Source organism: Talpa occidentalis, unplaced genomic scaffold, assembly GCF_014898055.3.
Source record: "Talpa occidentalis isolate TD23 unplaced genomic scaffold, MPIMG_talOcc4v2.1 talOcc4.11, whole genome shotgun sequence".
Classification (NCBI taxonomy): domain Eukaryota; kingdom Metazoa; phylum Chordata; class Mammalia; order Eulipotyphla; family Talpidae; genus Talpa; species Talpa occidentalis.
Window position 1 is genome coordinate 61,654,877 of NW_023601104.1, and position 23,708 is coordinate 61,678,584.

Sequence of the window (23,708 nt, forward strand, 5' to 3'; positions counted from 1 at the left end):
TAGCAATCAACACAAACAATAATTTAATGCAATATTTTTAACAATAAAAATTAATGCAAAAAGTCCATGATGAACAAAAGATCAACCTCTTAAACAAAGATAGGCTCAAACATAGGTATTGAGTTTTCCTTGTACCCAGACTCCAAGGGAGCTTAGCATGGGACTGTTACTGATCTTACCTTTATTTAAAATGATGATATTTTGCTCATCATAGATTTCTTACATGTAATTTTACATTTTAAGATATTGCATGACAATATTTTTTATCTTATTACCAAGTTTTTGGTACCCTCAGGTTTTGCACCTGAGGTAAATGTCTCACTGGCTTTACCCAAGATTCCTGGATCCACTTAGCCAAAGGGGTGGGCTGTGGCCCACATGTTCACCATTATATACCTGACCAAGCTAGGCCAATAAGAATTTTTTCTCTAGTCTTGAAAATGTGAACTCAGGGAGTTCAGGAAGACACCAGGAAGATGATAACGAACACTTAAACTGAAATGTCAAGTTGAGTAGGGTCTGGAAGAGTCATGTTGGACCTTGTTCTAACAAGATCCATTCTGAAAGAAAGAAGCAGAGGGAAGAGTGGAGGATGAGACCCCTCCCTAGAATCCTTTGCTTGTGGAACAGTGATCTTCCCATAGCCCCGACATCAGATTTGGTAACATGACTTGTTTTAGCCAATGGAATGTAAGCAGAAGTAACATGCCATATCAGAATAGATCCTTAAGTGCCATTGATTGGTTCTGCTTTGCTTCCATCCTTCTGCCATAAGGTTGGCATGTCTTAAATATGCTCTTTCAGTGTAAGCATGAGAAGGATCTAGAGGAAGGCCACATCTGACTCTCAGTAGATATTAAGAAAAGGAATTAGATGCTGTTGTAATGCACTGAAATTTAGAGATTGTTACCTCAGCAAAACTGAGTCCAAGCTGACTGATAGAGAGTGAACTTAGTTTCTAGTTTCCCAATTTCATTCACCTTTAAGTTTTTTGAGATCACCTAAAAATGGGTTTCTGTTTCTTACAACTAACTATCCCTAATAAAACTAAAAAAAAAAAAAATGACATTGTTTACAATGATTTTGTTAAACATTTATCATATAATGGGTTCCATCCTTCTCCATGCCACACACACAAACACACACACACACACACAAACACACGCACAAAAAAGTAAGTGTGAGAAATACAACTTAATATACTGATGGTAAGGATAATTTTTGCCTGTGTGTCTTTATTATTAATCAATAACAGATGGCTGTGATCATTCTTCTGTTACTTTATGAAAACTGTGATTTGATCTGAAGTTGCAATTAATAGTATCTTTTCATGGTATTTGTAGGAAGAACAATTTATGCTACTTCAAGGTGATAATATCTTGATTGGAGAACCTGAAAAAAACTGAGTCATATCAGTTTTCATTTAAGCTTTGTTACTGAAAAAAAAATACCTGTGTTTAATGTAGAAATGAATCTTAATGTAGTGTTCTTATTCCTTGAGCTTAATTCAACTGAGCATTCCCTCTGACCCTTGAGGATATGGATCACTCTTTTAGATCACCTTCCAGTGTGGCTTTGTACTCTGAAAGCAACAAGTAAGGCACCCTAAGTTGGGGGATGATATTTTCATGCAGGAATTGTTGACTAGTGAGACAAATATTATTTGACCCCAAAATGTACTCATGCCAGACTGAAACTGGTTACATAAACACTTCAATTATTTTTTTCAAATTACTTTCACAAATACAGTTTGAGCTCTTGACATCTGTGGGTAGGAAGCATAAAGAGGTTATGAGACTTGCTTAAAGCTATTCGTGAGTAAGTGGCAGCATCTATTCTGCAATCTGGATGGCATGTCATGTAGCTCTTTTGTTATGCCTCAATGCCAAGAGAACAATTTGCTTCTCTGTTACATTCTTCTTAATAGCTCTAAGAATGTTTACATTGAACATAGAATGTTCTGACTGTACTAGAAGTAAATTAAAAGGAAAAATTTAAAACATGAAAACATACTGTACATTTACCACAGGAACATCTAGATTATATTGTGTTCACTACTGATGCATAATTAACTGAATACCAATTTAATTTCATTAAATAACACACGTATTGCTCCTTGAATACTTGATAAGATGCCTCCATATTATAAACAGATAGTTTTCCAGAATACTTCGAAAATGAAAGCATAACAATAGATGGTTTATGTCAAAATGTTGTTTAAATTGCAAACCTTCATTAAAAACAAGAAGGCAAGGGAGAAATAGCATTTGAGATAAGATTCAGAATGAAAATCCAGTGCTTAGGATAGAAAGGAAAAGGAAATCTTTATTCAATTACACAAAAACAAAAAAGGCTATAAATATACTATTGATTCAGTGATTGATAAAACATACCAGGAATTCAGAATGATGTTAGATTTAGGAATATGAATTGCTAGATTTACAAGCAATATTTATGGTTCTAATTGCCTATTTGAGACTATCAAATCATTTTGATATAGCATTTCTTTATAAAAATCAAGGTTGGTAAAGGAATACAGTGAGTGCTGATACCAAATGAAAATTATCAGGTATTTATTTATCTTATAAGGCCCCTTCACGAAGTTTTTGTATAGGGTTTGAAGGCCAGATATATCTAAAAAGTATTTTAATTTGGTCAATTGAGAACTAATAAATTTCCACTGTTGTTTTTAAAACCACTTAATAAATAAACTTCAGCCATTTTGTCTTGAATATGAAAGATAATGGTTTAGTGTCCGAGAGAAACTGTTGTTCACAGGATTTTCATTATTACTAGAAATGACTAATATAGTAGATTAGTGAAAAAATTAAGGTCTAGAAATAACCTGTGTTGATAATTATTTGCCCAAATTTGGGAGAACTACTGGCATAATTCTTTGTTTATGTTTTGAAGGGCTTAGGAATTCTGGCTCATTAGCTTTTGTGGGATACAGGTTTCATTCACTTGAAAGTACGAGAAAATGAAATAACCTAACTAAGGAGATAAAGTAGCAGAGTAATGTTTGTTGTTCATGTGACAGGTGATAACTGAACGTTAAAATCTGTCACTTTTGCCTTATTTTTTCTTGGAAGTTTAATAATCCTGAGATTGAGTGAACAAAACTTATACCTATTTACTATTTTGGAACTTTGTGTAAGAGATTAGAGAAGAAATGTTCTATTTATTTTTTAATGACCCAGCACTCCCTTCCTAACCTACTATGTCATATGTCAAGGGTTTTAAAATTGTTCTTTTCTAACAGACATCAAATTTCAATCCAGTTTGCACCACAGTATCTATCATTAAACAAATGATTTAACATTCCAAATCTATATGGGGTTTGACAGAAACTTGATGTTTCTTTTGGCATAAATGGACAAATTAAGACTTTTCTTCACAGAAAAGTAATGTAGTTTGGCCATCCTAATTAGTGTGTGGCTCTAAGTTCTTCTTTCAGACAGGATGATTAATTTCTTAGTTCCAAGGAGAGTTTTGTAGGGCAACTCAACACAGACTGTAGTTAGCACCTTAAGAGTGAAATAATATGAAGAAAAAATCAGTCATTAACTAGTTTTGGAAACTTAAAATTAAATATAATTAAAATATTTTTAATTGAAGTGTTTAATAAATATTGGGGTGTGCCTAGTGAAGCTTAAATTTATGCTGAGTTACATCTCCATCAGACAAATATGATTTAATAGGTTATAGGTAAGAATACAAATGATGGTAACAAAACGATTAAAACACAAAGGACTCTCAATACTGAGTTAAGAAAACCTCCCTGTTTCCTGAAAAAGTGATACTTTTTTCTTGCTGTAATAAAATATCACTGACTTCTCTCAAAAGCCAGCCTTTCTAGCCTCTAGAGAATGCTTGGAAGCTGAATGGGGGCATTAACTGAGACCTGAACACCATCATTTTTACTGTTCTGCCTCACCCTTGGGTCTGAAACTCCATGATGTGTATAAAATATCCCTGCAATAATTCTGAACCCCTGTTCTACCCTTCACACCCCTAACTAAATGGATTATTTGAAATAAAAATGTCAATTTTTGCACGTTTACTCAAGAGTGGTTTCCTTCCTTCTAAGTAGTGTAGGGATAATATTATCAAGATCTCTTTCCTCATGAGGCTTATCTTCCTGCAGTGGAGGAGGGGAGGAAGCAATAGATAAATACAAAAGTGATATAATTCAAATACATAGCACACCAGATTGTGATAAGTACTACTAAGAAAATTAAAGTGGGAAGAAACTAAGGTGTGTCTGAGATGGACAGCAGCCACTGTAGTCAGGAACGTCTCATGGCAAAGGTGACATCTGAACAAAGATCTGAAGGACACAAGAGAGTGAGTCATTGGGATGTAGGGTATTGGGGGTAGATCACACCAGGTGCCTGGTATTGGTGGAGGACCTGCAAGAAGGACTGAAACAGAGGGAATAAGTGGGAGAAAATGAGACCCACTAGGCAGAAGAGGAGCAGGTTATGAAGGTTTGGCGAACCTTTCTAAGAATCCTCCAAGAATGTGGGAAACAATTGGAGGACTTGAGCAGAGGAGTGGCCTGACCTAACTTGTACTTAAACCACTCTTCTTGAAGCTAGTTTTGGTGGATGCCAAAAGGATCAAAAGCTATCAAAAGGATAATCCAATAACAGGTGTCTCAAAAGTTTGCACAGACAACTGCTGAAAGCAGAAAAGGGCTGAATTCTGGAGAAGTGGGTGTGGATGGGAGAAGTGGTTGGGAGAAGGGCTTACCGTAATTGATAAACCTGCCTAGCTTTTAGGTCGAAACTAAGCTCCTCCAGTCCTTAGGCCTCAGGTCCATTCCTATAGCGTGAGAACCACAGCCTTAAAGTCGTGTTACCATGGCAACCAGAGGATTGTTTTCCTTCCCCACCCCACCCCCCTCGGCTTTGGACTTGGAACTCTGCCTCCAGAACTCAAGGTACCCTGACCTGCAATTCCTCCAGCTGGGGAGCAGGGTCTGGGCCCGCGCTGACCTATTAGTATTCAACCGGCGACGTCTTCCGCAACCCAGCTGATGCCCTTTCTCTCCAGCAGCTCCAGCCTCACTCCACCCTCACCACCCAGCCGCGCCATCTCCTCCCCGGGGACCGCGTCCGGAGCCGCGCAGCCGGTTCTAGCCTGGAAAGTGCCTGGTGGCCCTGAGCTCTGGCGTGGTTCTGTGCAATTACGCAACGCTTTTCTGTAAGTTAGCCGCGGCCGCAGGCTACACAACCGCAGCAAGGAAGTGAGCCAGCGCCTGGCTCGCAGGCAGCGCGCCACGGAAGACCCAACGTAAGGCAACCCAGACACTCTCTGGGGACATTCAACTCTCCTGTGCGCCCTTTAAGGTTCCCCTGCGCTTCCTGCAATGCACCAGACGGGGGAAGCAGATATAGGAGGCACCTGCATTGCGCCCCTGCTGGGATGCACTGTGCGCAAAAGAGAAGGGACCATGTCTGCTGTAAAATCCCAGGATTCGAGGCGCCAGTAGTTACAGACGGGTTTTCTTAGGACTCACCTTGTGCAGTTTCCACATGGCCCCCAGAGCCTTGACTTCATGGCTGGAGTGTTTGCCCTCCTCTAGGCACTGGTAGCACACAGGCATCTTGCACTGCACGCAGTACATGCTGTGGTTCTCCAGCTCGTGGTCTGTGCAGGTGGAGACCTTCCGGGGGCTCAGCCTCCGGCTCACGCGGCCCTGGGCCGGGGGCACCAGACGGTGCTTGGCTAGGGGTCCCCGGGGTGGGTGGCAGCGCAGGCGGCACGGGTCGCAGTAGAAGACATCGCACTGTTCGCACATGACGGTGGCCTCCTTGGGTGCCTTCTCGCAAAGCTGGCACTTAAGGGCCGCGGCTTTGCTCTGCTGGTAGCGGTCAATGACTCCCTCCAGAACGCGGTTCTTCGGGAAGCCGCGCAGCCCTCGGTCATCCAGGATGAGGCTGCGGTGACACTGGGGACAGGTGATACAGGAGTTGCGGGGCACCGGGGCCAAGGCCGGGGACAGGTGGGTGGCCGGTGGCGGCATAGCCGGGGGAAACACACGGACGCCGTTGGGAGACTTCTGGCACGGGGTGGTGGGCGCGCTGGCGAACCCCCCGTAGGAGCCGTAGCCGCTGTCCGCCTCGCTGTACAGGCTCATCTTGTCCAGGTCCAGGTAGTCATAGTCGGAGACCCCGGAGCCCGAGGCCCGGCGGCTCTGGGGGGACTCTGACTCCGGGGTCTGCACCAGGATGTTGCGGGCGCACGCCTGGCATAAATTGTGAGAGCAGGGCAGGATGATGGGTTCCCGATAGAAGGAGCCGCACACCGGGCATTTTAACTCTTCTTCCATTTCTTCCATGGGGACCGGGCGGGGGCAAGGCAGCGGCAGCTGCAGCGGGAGCCTTCGCTGACGAGGTGGCCGGTCGGCCAGTCGTGGCCAGCACCTTGGCCAGCGGCAGCGGCGTCGGCGGCGGAGGCAGCTTCCCGCGTCGCCGGGGCGCGATTTCCAGCCGCGCGCTCTCCCCGAGCCTCAAACCCGCGGCGCCGCGCGCCAGCCCGGAACCGCCCCCTCCTGCCCCCTTTCTCCCGCCCCTCGCCTGTAGGCAGACGCTCATTGGACGGCGGGCGAGAGAGCAGCGCTCTCATTGGCCACGGGCCCGTCCTTCTCTTTTCCTCCGCAGGCCCCGGCGGGTTTGGCGGCGCTCTCTGAGGCGAGGCGAAGGGGAGGCGTCGCTCCCGGCGGCCGGGTTTCGGGAGGGGGCAGGCGCGCGCAGGCGAGGGGGCCGGGAAGGAGGACTGAGGCGGGATGACTCACTCCTCGCCCCGCTTCCTTCCGACCTCCGGCGCAGTCACCGGGAGCGGGGGGCGTGAGAAAGCCCTCCCCGCGGCGAGGGGGCTGGCGCGGGGCGCTCGTGACGGAGCCTGCGTCTGGCATCCAGCTGGGGTCCCCCCGGCCCCCTGCGCTGGGGACGGGCCGCGCGGCGCGGAGACCCCCTTTTCTTGCCGCTGCTGGCTGCCTGGGCAGGCGCTTTACCAGGCCGAGGTTCATGGCAACCAGGCTTTTTGCGCGCGCCCCCCCAACCCCGAGCAACCGGCTGAAGCGCCCCCCATCACCCCGCCCCTGGCGCGCCCTCCTCCCGGGAGCCTGACCGCCTCGGGTGTGGGTCCTGCCGGGAGCCTCTTCGCCTCTTTCACCCTCAGTCCTGGCGCCTAAAAGGAGATGAATAACATGGATTTCCAGGTGTTGCCATGAGACCTACTGACTGATGAAAAAGCTCAGTATATACTTAAAAGCTATGCTCCCCTTCTTTTCACGCTTAAAATTCCAGGCTCGGCCCAGAGGCGTATAGGCTGTGGTGTGAGTGTGTTTCTATGCCCTCTTCAATCTCCATGCACCCCAGCTGTGCTGGCAGCACCTTCCCCACGGCTGGCAAGACCCTGGGCTCAGTGGAGGCTGGAATGCCAGAGTTTAGCAACTTAGCTCTGTGGATGAATCACTGTGCCACTGCTGAGTTTCAGTGTTTGACTCCAGTGTCAGGTGGCCTGAGCGCCCACCACAGCTTCCAGAATGGTGGGTTTTTTTCTGTTTCTTCCCTGTGAAGTGCGTGGGGATGATGGTGGTGCAGGTTGCGGTGGGGAGTGGGTCTAGTGATAGTCCTGAAATATTAAGCTTCCTTCTCCCTCTCTCGCCAAACATTGCTGGAGATACCTAGTTCTGTTCCTTGCTGCAGAACTGTTGATTTGGTGATGGAGGATCAAAAATGAAAAACAAAAAAATATTTGTGTCAAGTGATATGCTGAGGTAACATTTGAAATAGTACGTGGCTACCCTTTGCTGAGTGATTCATGAAGTGACAAAAATTCTAAGACATCTACCAACTTTCCATATTCTAAAAAAGAGACAACTTGATTCTCTGCAGCTACATTTATAATTTAAAGCTACAGCCCAGTGCATTTTATAAAAATGAACTTTTTATAACCCTGCCCCTGGATAAATAGTCCAATAAACTAGGTTATTTTCCTAATACTTTCAGTTACAATAAAACAGGAGTCAATCACTGTCCTGGGACAAAATGTTCTCTTTGTTATTTAAAGTAATGCTAAACACAAATGCCATGTGATTTATTTTTAACCTGACTTTTAGCAAGTTGAGTCCAGAGTGTCCAAAATTAAGGCAGATATATACTCTGTAAACACATGTAAGGAAGTGGAATCATTATCTATATCTGGAGGGTATATCTAATTTATAGTTCTCAAGAGAAGTTAATAACAAGTAGTTAATTAAAAAACTGTTAGAGTCAGTACCACTCATAATTTACAATCCTTTTTATGACTTGTATGTATTTGGTTGAAAGTCACAGTAGCCTTGGGGCAGGGTTTTGGATATTCCCAAGGTGAGCAGGTGTCAGTCCTTTTAGGAGTTTAAATTTTGCTCATCACAGTCACAATCTGCTATAGATTGGATGTCCTTAAAATTCATATTTTGAATTCCTAATCCTCAAAGTGAAGACATTAAACACCTCCTGAAGTTGGATCTTTTGGGAGGTGTTTAGGTCATGAGGGCAGAACCTTCATGAATGTGACTAAAGCCCTTGTAAGAGTAGCCTGAGAAAATGCCCTTGTGCCCTTGCACCGCATGAAGTTACGGTGAGATGACCATTTTCTATGAAGAACAGGTCCTTACTACATATCAAATCTGCTATCACCATGATTTTGTACTTCCCAGTTTGAACTAGAATTAAATAGCTAATTTTTTATAAGCTACCCAATCTGTGGCATTTTGCTATTTTAGCCTGAACAGATTAAGACACCATCTTCGACATCTGCCTATTAGCAGGAAACTTATGCTTAGTTCAAAGTAAAGAATAGTCTTAGGGATTATCTGAAGGTATAATTGTTGGTTTTACAAAGTGACTGATTATAATACAGACTTAGTCAATTTAATCTATTATAAAATATTTTGAAATGATTTAAGATTAAAATTGCTAGATGTATTTGGCCAGGAATTAGCTAAATCAGTTAATACCAGGTAAATTCTTAAAATGGGGCCTCCCCTGGTGGCGCAGCAGTTGAGCACTGGGTTGCGAAGCTGCCTGCAGCCTCTGCAGCGCCGGTTCGATCCCCGGCTGATCCCTGGCTGCTCCCCGGCCACCGGAGGAGGGTCCCGCATGGCACGCAGACCTCTCCTGCTGCCCGCTGCTCCCCTCAGCAGTGTACTTGGGTCCTTCTGCCTGCTCTGCTCCCTGCTCTGGCTCTGGTGAATTCTCTCACCCTCCCGTGCTTCTGACTGTACCCAATGCTTGTATGTATAAATAAATAAATAAAATAAAAATAAATAAATCTTAAAAAAAAAAAGAAAGACTGTTACATGGATAAAAGTATGAGTTAATAGAGTTTTTAAAAAAAATAAATAAATTCTTAAAATGACTGTCATTTGTTGAATATTCATCCTGTTCTAGGCATATCATTTATTTATTATATGCACTATCTAGATCAATACCTATAATAGCAAGAAATGGGTACAGTTATCTCCATTTACAGTTGGTTAAACTGAGGATAAGCAAAGTTAAGTAAAATATTCAAGGTAAATATTGGCTAGACTGGGATTTGAACCTAGGTACATCTAAGTTTGTTTCTTTGTTCAGTCATTTAATTAATTCATTCAACATATGCTTAATTTTACTCTCTGTCAGGCTCTGTGTGTGATAAATACAAAAAATGATTTTTGTTAACTTCTATGCTTTTCTGTTCATCTTCCCCTAAAGGTTCATTATTTTTCCTGAATTAATTTGTCCAAAATGTTTTTCTATACTTTTGAACATTTCCCACTCATGTTGTACTATTTGATCATCATACCCTTTAGATCCACTAAGTGAATTGTGTTTAGAGGGGTATAAAAACATGAATGTAATTGATGATATTATAGAAATACTATAGGGAATATCTCTTCTCGTCCAGTTGGTGATCAGCCTATGTCCTGAAGCTCAAGGATTGATAGTCCTGTAATTTCATCATTCCGGGGGTGAGTACAGATATTCTTATTTGTATAATGTGCAAAGTGTCTGGCTGTCCTCTGAAACATATTAAACTATTCACCCAAGTGATATCATTTGGCAATGAGTTGAACTGCCAGCCTTTTCATTTTTAAAAGGATAATTGCTTTTCAATGATAAAATTTGGTACTTTTCTATTTTGCTTTTTCACTACCATGCTTGATTACTAACACATCTTCTCTGATTCTAAATGATGAATTTAGAAGAAGGAATTCTCTTATTTCTCCCCACATTCCTTCTTAGAGACACCCATTCTTATTTGTAAGGGGAAAAGCAAAAAATGAAATGATTATAGGCTCTAACACTTTAAGATTTGTCTAATAGATGCAAGTATTCTCTATTTTCTTTGTTATTAAGGATACTGCAGATTGTGGATTATAAAAATTGTATTATTTGAAGATATTGATGTCCTATTTCAAAAGAATTCCTAAAGAAACTCCTTTTGGGGGGGATAATTTAATATTTGATTTTATATTTGCAATTTTGTTCCATTCTTTGGTAACTTCCATATTAATTGTTGATATCATTTTGTCTTTTAATTATACAACTAATGTAGTAAATTAAGTGTTTTGCTCATATAGTACTAATGGAAGATGACCTTATTTAAATTGTGTAGTGTTTCTAACTGTGAGTAACTTTGTTACTGATATTTTGGAAAGGGTGGGAGAGATAATCTGGAAAGATGGAGGTTTATAATAAATCCTGTGTTAAGGTAGAGTTGGATAAACCAGCACCAATTTGTGAATAATGGAGGGAGGAAGAAAAAAAGGCACAGATGGGGGAAAAACACAATTGAAAAGATTACTTTCTTGAACTAAAGAAATGTAAGAGATTAAAGATTGAAAGAATTTTAGAATTATAGATGACATTGATGAAAAAGACCCAGATACATACAAATACAATTCTTGAGCTCCAAGAAAAGAACATCTTAACCAGCCCCTAGACAATAAGAATTTAATTATAAAGAAATAATGAATCCAATTGGCATTGGACTTCTTTCTGCAGCCTAAAGGCAAGAAAAAAATGAATAAAATCTATAGTCTACTTAAATCAAAATACCACTTTTTGTCAGGTTAAAGAATTTGCAATTCAGAGAACATAGCACTCATCGTCCCTGTAAGAAAAATACTATAGAAAGACTTTTCAGCTGAACAATGACTGAATCTTAACAGAGTCCTCAAGATGGATAAGAAACAAGTGGGGAAGTAAAAGTATTCTGAGGATCCATTATTACTGGAGATGAGAATTAGAATATTTTGTTTTGAAATATTGTTTGGTATCATTTTTTCTCACATACTAGTAAATAAATATGTGTATTGTGAACCCTGGAAAAGGAAATATAACTACTAATATAATGGGAAGTACAATAGAACCCATAATTAATGAACGTTAGGAAAATGCTATGTGAAACTTTATGAAAACGAATTTTGAAATCCAGAGGAAATGGATACTTTCCTGGCAAAATACATATTAACTGAATTAATCCCTCAAAGTAGAAAGCTTGAATAGACCAAACTCCATAAGTAAAATTTGAAAGATAATTTCAAATTTATTATCTTAAGGAGAGAATGGTTGCACAGATGAGTTCTAGCTAACTTTAAAAGAACAAATAATTTTAATGTTATTGAAATAATCTAAATTAAAGAAAAATACAGACTATATCCCAGTTTATCTTGTGAAGCCAGCATAATCTTGACAATATATGACAATTAAGTTAATAAAGAATATAACAAACAACTACAGACCAAAACTATCTCAGTAGTAGATGTTGGCACTTTTAACACTATTCAGTTGCTAAAAGATAATAACAAATAGATTTCAGCATTGTATTGAAAGATTAATAAACTATGACTAAGTAGGGATTTCTCTAGGAAATTCCTTTTTATTTGTTTGAACATTCAGAAAACAATCAAAACAATTTATTACACAAAGAGGGACAGAATTCCCTCTTTTGGCCACATGGGAGGAATCCTCTTGCCATACCTAACTGAAAAGCATCATTAAATTATAGGAAACAACTATTCTCAGACCTTGGATAGTAGACCTCAGGAAGTATAGGTCTAATTCCTAAGAGAATGCGAAGAAGTGAGTCATACCTTCAGACTGTGGTATAAAGAGGAAGACTCTAAACTGTTCATCAGTCTCCCTGGGTTGAGGATGCAGAGATTGGCTTTGAGGATGATTAAGGAAAGTCCAGTGTCCAGAGTGAAAAGAGCTGAACAAAGTTTCATGTATCTGCATGGGAGTTGGCTTAGGTTTTTAAATACAATGAGTACTTATATAGGATGAACCTCTAACAGGTAAATAGCAATAATAACTTTGAGGAAAGAAGAATCATTTATATTTCCTTCAGCCAGAAAGAAGAGAACTCAACTATACAAACATCAATTTGCCTATAATGGCTATCCAGAATTAGCAATTAATATTAAAAATACTACCACTGGGGCCTCCCTTGTGGCCTACGGGTTAAGTCTTTGCACTATTACCATGATAGCCCACCATAAAGGCCCGAGTTTGATCACTGCCAGGGAGCTAACCCACATAGCGCAGCAGACCTCTCCTGTCTTGCCTGCTATTCCCTTTAGCAGTGTATTTTAGTAAATCTGCCTGTTCTGCTCCCAACTCTGTCTCTGGTGAATCCTCTCATCCCCCATACCTCTGGCCTACACCCCAGGTCTTCTATGCAAAAATAAATAAATAAAATCTAAAAAAATTTTGATTTGATCAGAATTAAAATAAAAAATACTACCATTAACAACATCATCAACTACATGAAGTTTAATTGCAAAATATGCAAAAGACCTACACACTAAAACCACAAAACATTACAGAGATAAATTTAAAGGCAATGTTAATAAATGGAGGGATATGCCATGTTCATAGATTGGTACAGTCAGTATTGTTAAGATGGCAGTTTTCCCCAAATTGATTTATAGATTCAGTGCAATTCTTTAAAAAAATTTTATTTTAATTTGTGTGGTTTCATTTTTGCTCTTCCATATGTGCACATGTCCACTCACCCTCTACCAAACCACCAGTACCAAAACCCCATCTGCCTCCCTCCTCCATCTCCTCCTTCTGATTCAATGCAATTCTTAGCAAAACTTCAAAAGGATTTTTTTTTTTTCTTTTGGGATAGAAATTGACAACTTGATTCTGAAATCTATTTGAAGATGCAAAGAAGCTTGTGCAGCCAAAACTATTTTTAAAAAGATCCTACTTGAGGGGCCTCCCAGTTGGCGCAGCGGTTGAGTGCTGGGTTGCGGGGCTGCCCGCGACCACTGCGGCGCCGGTTCGATCCCTGGCTGCTCCGGAGGAGGGTCCCGCGTGGCGCGCAGACCTCCCCTGCCGCCCGCTGCTCCCCTCAGCAGTGTGCTTCAGTCTGCCTGTTCTGTTCCCCGCTCTGGCTCTGGTGAATTCTCTCACCCTCCCGTGCTTCTGACTGTAACCAGTGCTTGTATAAATAAATAAAAATAAATCTTAAAAAAAAAAATCCTACTTGAAGGATTTACATTAACTGATTTAAGACTACAAAAGTTTTAGTTATTAAATTATTGTGTCAAATGTCTTGAGAATAGATCGATGAAACAGAAAATAATTTAGGAACAGATTAATGTATCCATGGTCAATTAATTTTAAGTAAAGATTACTAAACAAGTTGTATAGGAACATCTATTAAGGTTAAAAGTATATGTATTTTTTCCTTTCATGATGGTGTCATTATACTCTGTTCCTACCTTTCAGAAAGTGCTGACTTTTATTTTCTGTTAACCTCATAGAAATCTAAATGCCCTTTACAATTTGATATTTCTCATTCTCCTCGCTGACAAATGCATTCCTGTTTTACTTTTTAAAAATTGGCTTCTGAAAACAAAGCCCCCAGGGATCCAAAGTATGCCAGTTCTCCAAATTATTACTCCAAATTAGGTCCCAGGGCAGTCCCTAAAAGCTGGAGTGTTGAATGTGCATTCCACTCTTCTCTATCCCTCCTAAGGGAGAAACAACTACTTGGACATTTTGTCTTAATTGTCCTAAACTGTGTCAACTGAGGTGAGGGGCAACTGCAGGTAAAATACAAGGGCTTCCTTATCCTTTTCAGTGCAGCTGTTCCCAGCCATGCGTTCGGCAGGGATGCTGAGACTTCTTAACTAGTTTCTGGAGTTCTCAAAAAAGTGTTTTGGTTCATATATTTTTACCTAAGTGTCTCTGTATGGGAATAAGGACTGAAGCTTCCTGTTCTGTCACTTTTCTGGCATTATTTTTATTGTCCATTTTAAAACAGAATTTAGTTTATTTACATTTCCACCAATATAATTTTCCCTCTTAATCTTTAGAAATCTTTGAGTAGAACACAGAGTATATAACAAAAGTGTCTGGATTCACTTAGAACCTTAGAGAAGATAGTCACATTCACTTCCTAGTTTGTTAAATACTGCAGGGTACTTAAGGTTGACATCTTAGTTTTATAAGTGCAAAAAGTGGGACTAATGATTTCGCCACGTTTACACAGTAAGGAGTAGAGCCAGGACTTTTGCGCTGTAGTCCAATTCTCTTTCCTTGATATTAAGTTAGCAGAATATAGTTATTACTGGAGAAGCAAGAATATAGTTATTATTATATATTTGAAAATATTAGTGATAGAAAGAACAAGGTAAGAGAATTTATAAAAATCTTAGATTTGAGTATGAAGATTTGAATGGACCAATTTTTTCCAACTTGACTGCTCCTTGAAGAGTGAAATCACAGATTTCAGTTCTAAAATTAGATTTCTCAGGATTGTATGAGCTATATGGATTTGTGCAGGTCCTGTACCTTATTGGCCCTAAATTTTCAATTTTTAAGAATGTTTAGATGTTTCCTTAGATCCTTTGAAACTCAATGACTCTTTGACTTTAATATCCACATTATATTTATGGAAAGAAGGGGAAAAAGGAAGTGGAGAGAAGGATCTGCTTTGCAGTCTCTAAGATAAAACATTTTCTCCCCAGCCTCAATGAGAATGAGGATAGACTTAAGTTCTAGGACTTATAACATCCTATGAATATGTGAAATGTCCTTCCCCATTTGGGGAAGGAAAATGGCTACACTATGACTATGCAACTACTAAGCTATTTTATGAACGCCTGTTCTTTTGACATGAACTTTCATTCATTTTTCAAGCATAAAATATGTTTATACCTTAAAATATAAATTTAATGTAATAAGCATATTGGTTTGAATTTTAAGAAAAAAACATAAAATACTTTTGGAAGTATACCTAACTTTAATGCTTTGACTTATTTGATGTCGTTTTCTCCTTATAACCCCAGTAAGTGACTTTAGCTGTAAAGAAACAGGGGTGTTTCTGAAAGGTTAAGTAATGTGCCCAGGGTCACATAGATAGCAGTGGAGTAAAGCTCAGATCATATGAAGGGATAGCCAAATTAACATTTTGTTGTCATAATTTCTAAAGTGTTATTCTATGCAATGTTTTTTCAGCTCCAATGATATTTATAGGGTAGTTACATAGTAAAATGAGATGCTACTTTTTATGAGGTGGCTACTATTTATTGCTCCATATTTCTCTATTTTTTTAACACATACAGTTTTTTTTAATTGTGCATTTTATGGCATGTAAATAAATGTGAATTTTAGAAATGGGTTTAATTAAGGGTTTTCCATTAAGGCTTTTAGGGTCTCCCCGGTGGTGCAGCAGGTTAAGGGCAGCGCTGTGAAGCTGTCCACAGCCTCTGCAGCACGGGTTCGATCTTGGCCGGCTGTGGAGATACCCACATGGTGCGGCAGACCTCTCCTGTCTCGCCAGCTGCTCCCCTCAGCAGTGTCTTTCAATCAGTCTTCCTGTTCTGCTCCCTGCTCTGTCTCTGGCGAATCCGCTCACCCTCCTGCATGTCTGGCCTATACCTTGGTTCTTGTATGCATGAATAAATAAATCTTAAAAAAAAAAAAAAGACTTTTCCATGTAAGCTGTGGATGAAATAAATTTATATTTTTCTTTCTTAGTGTTGCTAATGGATACTATGTTAGAATGCTTTTGTGTAGATTTTGGGATATTTTCACTTTATTTCTGGGTTGGGGATCATCATTTTTTAAATTTTACTTCTGATAAGAGCCTGAATGAAAAAAATTATTTTCCTTGCCCAAAATCCATGGTTCAAATCTCTTTGAGTTGCTCACAGTACCTCTTAATTGATTAGCTATTAAATTATTTTATAACACTTCAAAAATTTATATGTACACCTGATTCTTCACTGTGACCTCCAATTCTCCTGAAATAATTCTTTGTGCAATGTAGATGACAAATAATTAATTATGGGTTGAAGTCAAACTCTCTTTTATATTCTTACAGATTCAAATTAACTATAACATGGGGCTTCTATTTTGAATGTCATCTTTATTTATGGTTTTGAATGTAGTTGCTGTTCTAAAATAGCAGTTAAAAGATCTGAATAAAGATAATTATGGGCCTAATTTTAAAGAATAACAAAATTCAATTAAAGTATTTATTGCTCATTGTTGATTATGAAAGACTTGAGGAAGCATCTCTACCCTCTCAGAGTTAATGCTTTATTAGAGAAAATAAGATAAAAGTCACTCATGATCACAGTGTCAGACTCTAAGTGCCAGAAAATGGTTCCAGGGTGTCCTGGGGTCAGAGGAAAGAGACAGCATGCATGGGTGAGGTTATGAAGCCTTCCTGGGTAAAATTTTTCAAAAGAAAGTATAAGAGAGGGAAGGATGTTTAGTAGGGTACATAGTAAGCAGAGAAGTTGAAATTTGGATTTTTGAAGAAATAATTTGTAATAAAAAGGGGTCTCAATCCTGAAGTTATTATTTTAGTGTATGAGACACAAAAACATATAGATGGAAGAAACTGCTGGACTTTTCCCAAAGGGCAGAAACATTCCATGAGTTTTAGCATCCTCTGAACGACCCAGCATAATTCCTTGCTAACTAAGGAAAACCTGAGATTCTCCAGAATCTGGACAAAAAAAAGGAAATTTAACAATATAATTTTTAGTAAAAGAAGTTTAAAAAATAAATAATTTAGAGCCAATAGTTGAATTACTTTTACTTTTTGGGTACACGCTTCCACTGTTGAGTCGAGGAAGGGCAACACAACATTTATTCAGTCAACAAATATTGCAGTCTTCTGAGTTACTGCATTTCAGCTTCCATGTGCAATAAAAACAAACTTGAATATTGAGATCAGGAATATCTGGATGTGAATGCACTGATAATTTCATGAAAATTTAAACCAGTAAATGTGTGTCAAGAGCTATGCTAGATACCAGGGATATAAAGGTGAACAAGAAACTTCTTTCTGTTTTGAGATTTAGGATAAGATTTGTAAGTGACAAGATATAGTGACAAGATGTAAATGACAAGATACAGCCTAGATATGCCATCAAAAGTAGCTACTGGAAGGGTGATGTCTGGGTAAACCTCTGAGCAGTAGAGGTTGGTTCAACCTCAAACATTAAAAGTTCCAGCAACCTTTGTCGGTCAGTCTATACTCTCACTGTGGAGAAGGGAAAATGCCCTTCCCCACCCTTGTTGCCAGACCCATTTCTGTTCCATGGGTGTTGGTGGGGTATCCTTTTCTGTTCCTGGAGATTGACAGGGGAAACATCCATTCTTTTTAAGAATGAATCCATATCAGTCACAGCCTGTAATCCCAGGTCTACATAGTCCAAGGAATTGATGGTACCTTTCCTAAAGTCCAGCTTATTCCATTTTTAGCAAGTGCAAGAATACTTCTCAAAGGTAGTGCAGTCTAGGATTGTTAGGTAACAATTTTGCTCTACTTTCTACTAAAAACAGAAATAGACTCAACACCTTTTTAAATGGAGCACTGAGCATCTCACTTGGAAGAATGTGCATTCCAGTTAATGCTGATAAATAACTGGAAATAATTTTCTCGGAAAATTAATCAGAAACAAGCAGCTTCCTTGTTGGCATTAATGGTTTAATTATTTGTTTAACTATAAATTTTCACCATTCTTTAAGTTAAAAATTTATTTCATTTGTTAAAAAGACAGACTTTTCTGCCTCTTCCACTGTAGAATAATCTTCATTTATATTTTTCTACAATTCTTTCTATATTTTGGAGATTGAGACCACACCTATAGTTCCTGATTCCACCTATGGGGGAATAAAGTGTCCCTTAGGAGTAAGAAGCCATTACTACAGTGTGATCAGCAATAAATACCTTTTGAGTATCTACTATATAAAGACAAGTGATGACAAAGAAGTAGTGATTTCTTCCATGTACAACAGTAATAGTAGTAGTAATAATACTTAGGAAATGCTAAGTACAATTACCATGCAGGCACTGTTCTAATAAATAATGTATAATGTCACATCACATTTAATCTTCAGCCTATGAGATAGGCATTATCATCTCCATTTCCTGATGAGAAAAATGAATCTCAAATAGTTAATTGACGGAGGTTTCACAACTATTGTATGGAAGACTTGAGATTCTAACATAAGTTCAATAGATTCCATAGCTATTTGTATTAGTCGGCCAGCGTTGCCGTAACAAAATATCACAGACTGGGTAACTGAAACAAGAGAAATTTATTTTCTTACAGTTCTGTAGTCTAGATGTCCAAGATCAAGGTGATGGTAAGGTTAATTTCTTCTAAGGCCTCTGTCTTTGGCTTGTAGATGGCTGTCTTCTTTTGTTTTCACATGAACTTCCTTTGATCTCTTCTTCTGTAAGGACAATCATATTAGTTAACACCCATCCCAATGATTTAATTTAATTTTAATTACTTCTTTAGAGACACAATCTTCAAATATAGTTGCCTTTTGAATGACCAGGGTGTAAGTTTTAGGGGAGAAACAATTCAGCCCACAAGAGTCTTTAGGCTATGAAACCTGTGAATAGTCTATAGGAGGTAACATTAGACTGCTAGACATTTGGTGACCATTATATTATGATATACACTTTCTGCAAGACATGCTGTAATTAATATTTTTCTCTAAGCAAATTAATTCAACTCATCTCAATGCTAAAGGTCTGAGTAGGTGTAATCCACCCCCAACTCATTTATCAACATAACACATTTAGAGATTAAAAGAGAAAAGAATTTGAGGGAACAAATCCCTTGCCCTTCTCTTCCCCACCAAGTATTTCATGCCAGAGAGCCATACACAATCACTGAAGCATGACCATATCTTTAGTCTCGAACAAGGTCATGGCAAATAACTGAGACTTTTTCCTTCAAACATGACAAGGGTCTTCCATGACAGGGTCCTTGCGTTTGCTGATCTTGATATCTGGGATACTTATCCTCAGATTTCCTCATAGCTCCCTTCTTTCCATCTTTCAGGTCCTTTCTCAAGAGGCCTTCATTCCTGGCTAACGTATCCTTCCCTTCAGTCACACCCATGATACTACTTAAACATCTCCACAATATTTATCTGGATCTGAAATTATCTTATATTTTTGTATGTTTGTTGTATCCTTCCACTTGAATATGTGCTCCTTGAAAGCAGGGAATTCTCCTGCATCCCCAAATGCATGGCACAGAGTAGGTGTTCATTAAATATGCATGTATTTAAATGTGGAAAGATGAGTCCCACCCCCATTTCTCTGTCCATCAGGACAAGTGACAGTATTACCAGGTACTGCCCATGCTGCCCATCATCCACCTTGCACAGTTGGGGAGGCAAATTTTGGCTAGGTTTCGCAAACCTACCCCTCCTCCCCCTGCCTCTCCTGCACCTGTCAAAACTGCAGGAGCTGCTCAGCAACATATGACAATTCTAATTCGCAAGAAAGTAATTTTCTTCAAAATATATCTGTCCACACTTGAAGGTGGCAAAACACGTTTGAGAATTTACAATCCTGCATAGAGGGTGTGAACTTGTCAGCTTGTTCTGTCAACAGGTTTGTTGTCTGGGCATTGTTGTCATCGTAGAACTGCTTGTTGTCTGCCACATGTGATTGTTCCACTCTCAAGTGGAAATTGGAAGCCTCTCTAAGAGGAGAAGAAGACTTTACCAGGATCTAGATATAATTAAAAGTCACAACCCTTGACTTTGTAAAATGGGAAGGTTTGGTCTTTGTTTGTGTGCTCCATTGCATTTTGCTCCATAGCCTTGAGGCCCTTGCCTTTTCTTTAATCCCTTCCCTTCTCTTTTTATTCCCTTTCTTTCCAAGGTTCATCAAATGTGGTTGGGGGTTGGGGAATAGATCTAAGTATTGGTAAAATTAAGTTGCTGTTTCTTGTACATCTATCATCTGCTTACCTAGATGACCTTGTTTAGTCTTCGGACAACCCCCTGAAGATTTGAACATAGGCCTGCTTGATGACAGAGCCTGGAATTAAACCATGAACCTTTCAAAGAGTCTGTCTCTCTTGCTCCTAAGTCAAAATTAAATTAGATAAATCTTGGTGACAACTTATAAGTGTAATTCAAATAAGTTTTATTAAAATCTGGCTGGGTAATAAAAAGAAATGGATAATCTTGGCTTCAGACCCAAGTGGTATCAAATTCTGACTCGATATGTGACCTTGGGCAAATTATCACCTCCATTAAAGAGCCTTGATTTCCTCAACTACAAAACCCGTATAATTACAGAGTGGTTATGAGGACTATATAAGCTTACATATGTAAAGCACTTGGCTTGTGGTTACTGCTAAATTAGTTTACATCTCTCTTTTTTTAAATCACACCTCTCTTTAATGGATATAGAAGGGGACATTTTCAACAATATAAAAACCACTTTTTTAAGTAAGAAAAATGCTTAAGAGATTAAAACAAAGGAGACTTGTGAGACCAAAAAACCGCATTAAAAAAAAAAAATAGCAGCATCCTGCCATTGAATAAGAGTGATTTTTGGCTGCCAGTGTAACGTTTTCAGTTAATTTTTTTTGAAAGCCATTGCCAAATAGCAAAAAAGAGATTGAATGAAATTCACAGATTTTTTTTTTTTGTGTATGTGTGGAGGTATATAGTACAATTGACAGGAGAGGTGAGAGTATGTTTTGAATATGAACAATGACTTTAGAAGATTTAGGTTGGACTTTGAGAGACCAGTTTGAATTTAGGTCATTTTTCTCTGGAGGCTTCTGGTTTCCTGTGTAACTGATGATATTTAGTACCAAGGTCAATTACTTATCCTAGAAAACAAGTACTGCTGATATGGGCATCTTTTTGTTGCTCTGTTAGATATGAAAAGGACAATCATTGGCAACCTAAGTATATAAAAAATTATGTGGAAATGTTGCTTTCTCTACTTTGGGAATAGCTATTTTGAAAACATCTATCTTAAAACTGTTTAATTATAGACAAAATATAGAGATGGGGAAATACGTCAATTTCCTGGTGGAAGTAGAATCAAACTTTAAAACAAAGATATGTTTAATGAGGATTCATAATCTAGTTTTCTCTCCTTAGAGTTACTGTTTATGGCCTCCTCTTGGCAACTTCTGCCATGTCAATTTTAGTAAAAACAGATGGAGGAGTCATAAATTTCCATCCATTAGGTAAAGGTGGTTTATCTTTTAGTTTTTTAAACCAGATGACTTGGTGGTTTTCACAAAGGGAGACATTTTGCTTGTGTTAAATAACCAATGGTACAATTTAGTTTATGTTGCCAAAAGAAGGAAAGCAATTAACTTGAGAGCTTGTTTGAAAAGAAATTTTGAAGAAGTATTTCATCTATGAATGGGGCACCTGAAGCATGAATGGAGGGCCTAATCAATCCTCCTTTTATTTCAGAAAATTGAAGTGTGTTTTTAAAAAAAAAAAAAGACAACAGAATGCAAGAAAAAGACAGGTTCTAGAAAAGGTACTCGGCAGAAAGAAAATCTGATGGACTTAAACCTAGGGAACTAAATTGTTAATATTTATATCTTTTCCCCTTGTAGCAGCTTTTTTTCATAGGTTTTTATAAAGTATAAAGTGAAGATGAAGTTAAATCAATTTGCACTACATAGCAATGTAAAAACTGACTTTTTTTCCAAGATCAAAATAGTCATATTCATCTTGATCTGAAAGACTGTTTTATACTTCTCTTACTTTGGGTAATTGATTATGGGTACTCATAGTTTTCTCCTAGTTTGAAACCAATACTGTGTCAAATGAGTTCCTGATTCATAGAGGAACCTGGGGCAGGATGGGAGAAAAACAAACCCCCAAACTGATGACTTAAGGAAATCCCCTCCAAAGATTTTTCTCTTTACTTTGCTCATAATCACTATACTCTTGATTACCACACAATTGAAAGTATGCATAGCTTCCTTTCAAAAAGACTAAGAGAGGTTGATTAAAAAAAAACAACAAACAACTAAACAACTCCTAAATTGTAGGAAAAAAATCTACGTTCATAGAAGATATAATAACTAAACCACCATGAGTAAAATATCCTAAACTTAATGGTAGGTCATATTTTAAATATATTTTTAAGCTAGACAGTGAATGTTAACTAATAAGAACAAGTAGCTTGATAATTTGCACATTTTTTTCAGAAAGGTAAATTGGCAGTTATATCAGTTATTACTATGTAACAGACTACTCCAAAATATAGTAGTTTGAAACAACTATGTATTACTTCTCCTCAATCTATATATTGATTGGTTGGTTCTGCTGATCTTTACTGAGTTTGATTTTAGCTGGGCTTATTCACTGACTTGACAATTAGATAGCAGTTTGTTGATCCGTGATGGCTTCAGCTGGGATGACAGGGCTTGATCCCACATATTCCAGTCTAGGCAGGTTTTTTGCAATCACAGGGATCTAGCAGAAATGTATAAACAGAGAGGGCAGAGTGTACACTCTCTTTTTTCAAGCCTCTCTGTGTTTTTGTATGTGTGTTAGTGGTTTACTATTTTCCTATTGGCCTAAAACAATTTACATAGTGAAGCCCTGATTCAAATGGAGCCAGAACAACAGAGGTACTTGGCATACATATGACTGGGACCATTAATGCAATCAATCTATCACATCAGGTAGTTTAAAAGTGAGTGAAAATTGATATTTACTGTTTATTAAAGTTTTCATCATTAAGAATATGGAAGAACCTGAGAAGATTTCCTGAAGGAGAGGAATGAAAGGAAACCCATTTCAGGTGGGAGAAAGCTATATTAAGGGAAGAAGTCATATTTGCTTGAGATACAATCCTTTATGTTGCCAGTTTTTGTATCTGTGGGTGTTCTATCTTTTCCCTGTTTCAATCATTGGTGATCTATATATCTATGAATATCTATATAAATATATATTTATATGTGTTTTACATATAAAGATAAATGACAGATTTATATATACAAACACCATGCAGATGTAAGGTACATTCTTAGAATAGCTTTATACATTTTTATGAATACTGTCAAATTGTCACCTAAACAGGGCATAGAAATTTATATTCCTATCAACAGTTTCTGAGAGTGACTGTTCTCCTCATGTTTATACTGAAATTACCTAACTTTTAAATCTTTGCTAGTCTAATTAGGTGAGAAGTAGAATCTTGTGATTTTATTCATTTTTTTGGTTATAAGGGAGATTAAACTATAATATTTCCACAAATATAGGACATCTGTCTTTCTCGTAAATCGTTCATCTCTTTACCGATATTTTTTAAAAAATTAAGTCTAACTTTGTAATTATTTGTTTTGATTTTTAACTTTTAATGTGTTTTCATGTAATCTTTATTTA

The 23,708-nt window shown here is 38.5% G+C and overlaps 1 protein-coding gene across 6 annotated transcripts in view; it reads right to left on the reverse strand.

Annotated features, from left to right (window-relative positions):
• TRIM9 (tripartite motif containing 9) overlaps positions 1–6,421 on the reverse strand; it is a 96,686-nt gene extending 90,265 nt beyond the window's left edge. For all 6 annotated transcript variants that reach the window (XM_037503318.2, XM_037503317.2, XM_037503322.2 and 3 more), the window contains exon 1: positions 5,525–6,421. In XM_037503318.2, the coding sequence (XP_037359215.1) occupies positions 5,525–6,346 (822 nt within the window). In that variant the 5' untranslated portion in view covers positions 6,347–6,421. The remainder of the gene's footprint in view (positions 1–5,524) is intronic.
• Between the last annotated feature and the right edge of the window lie 17,287 nt (positions 6,422–23,708).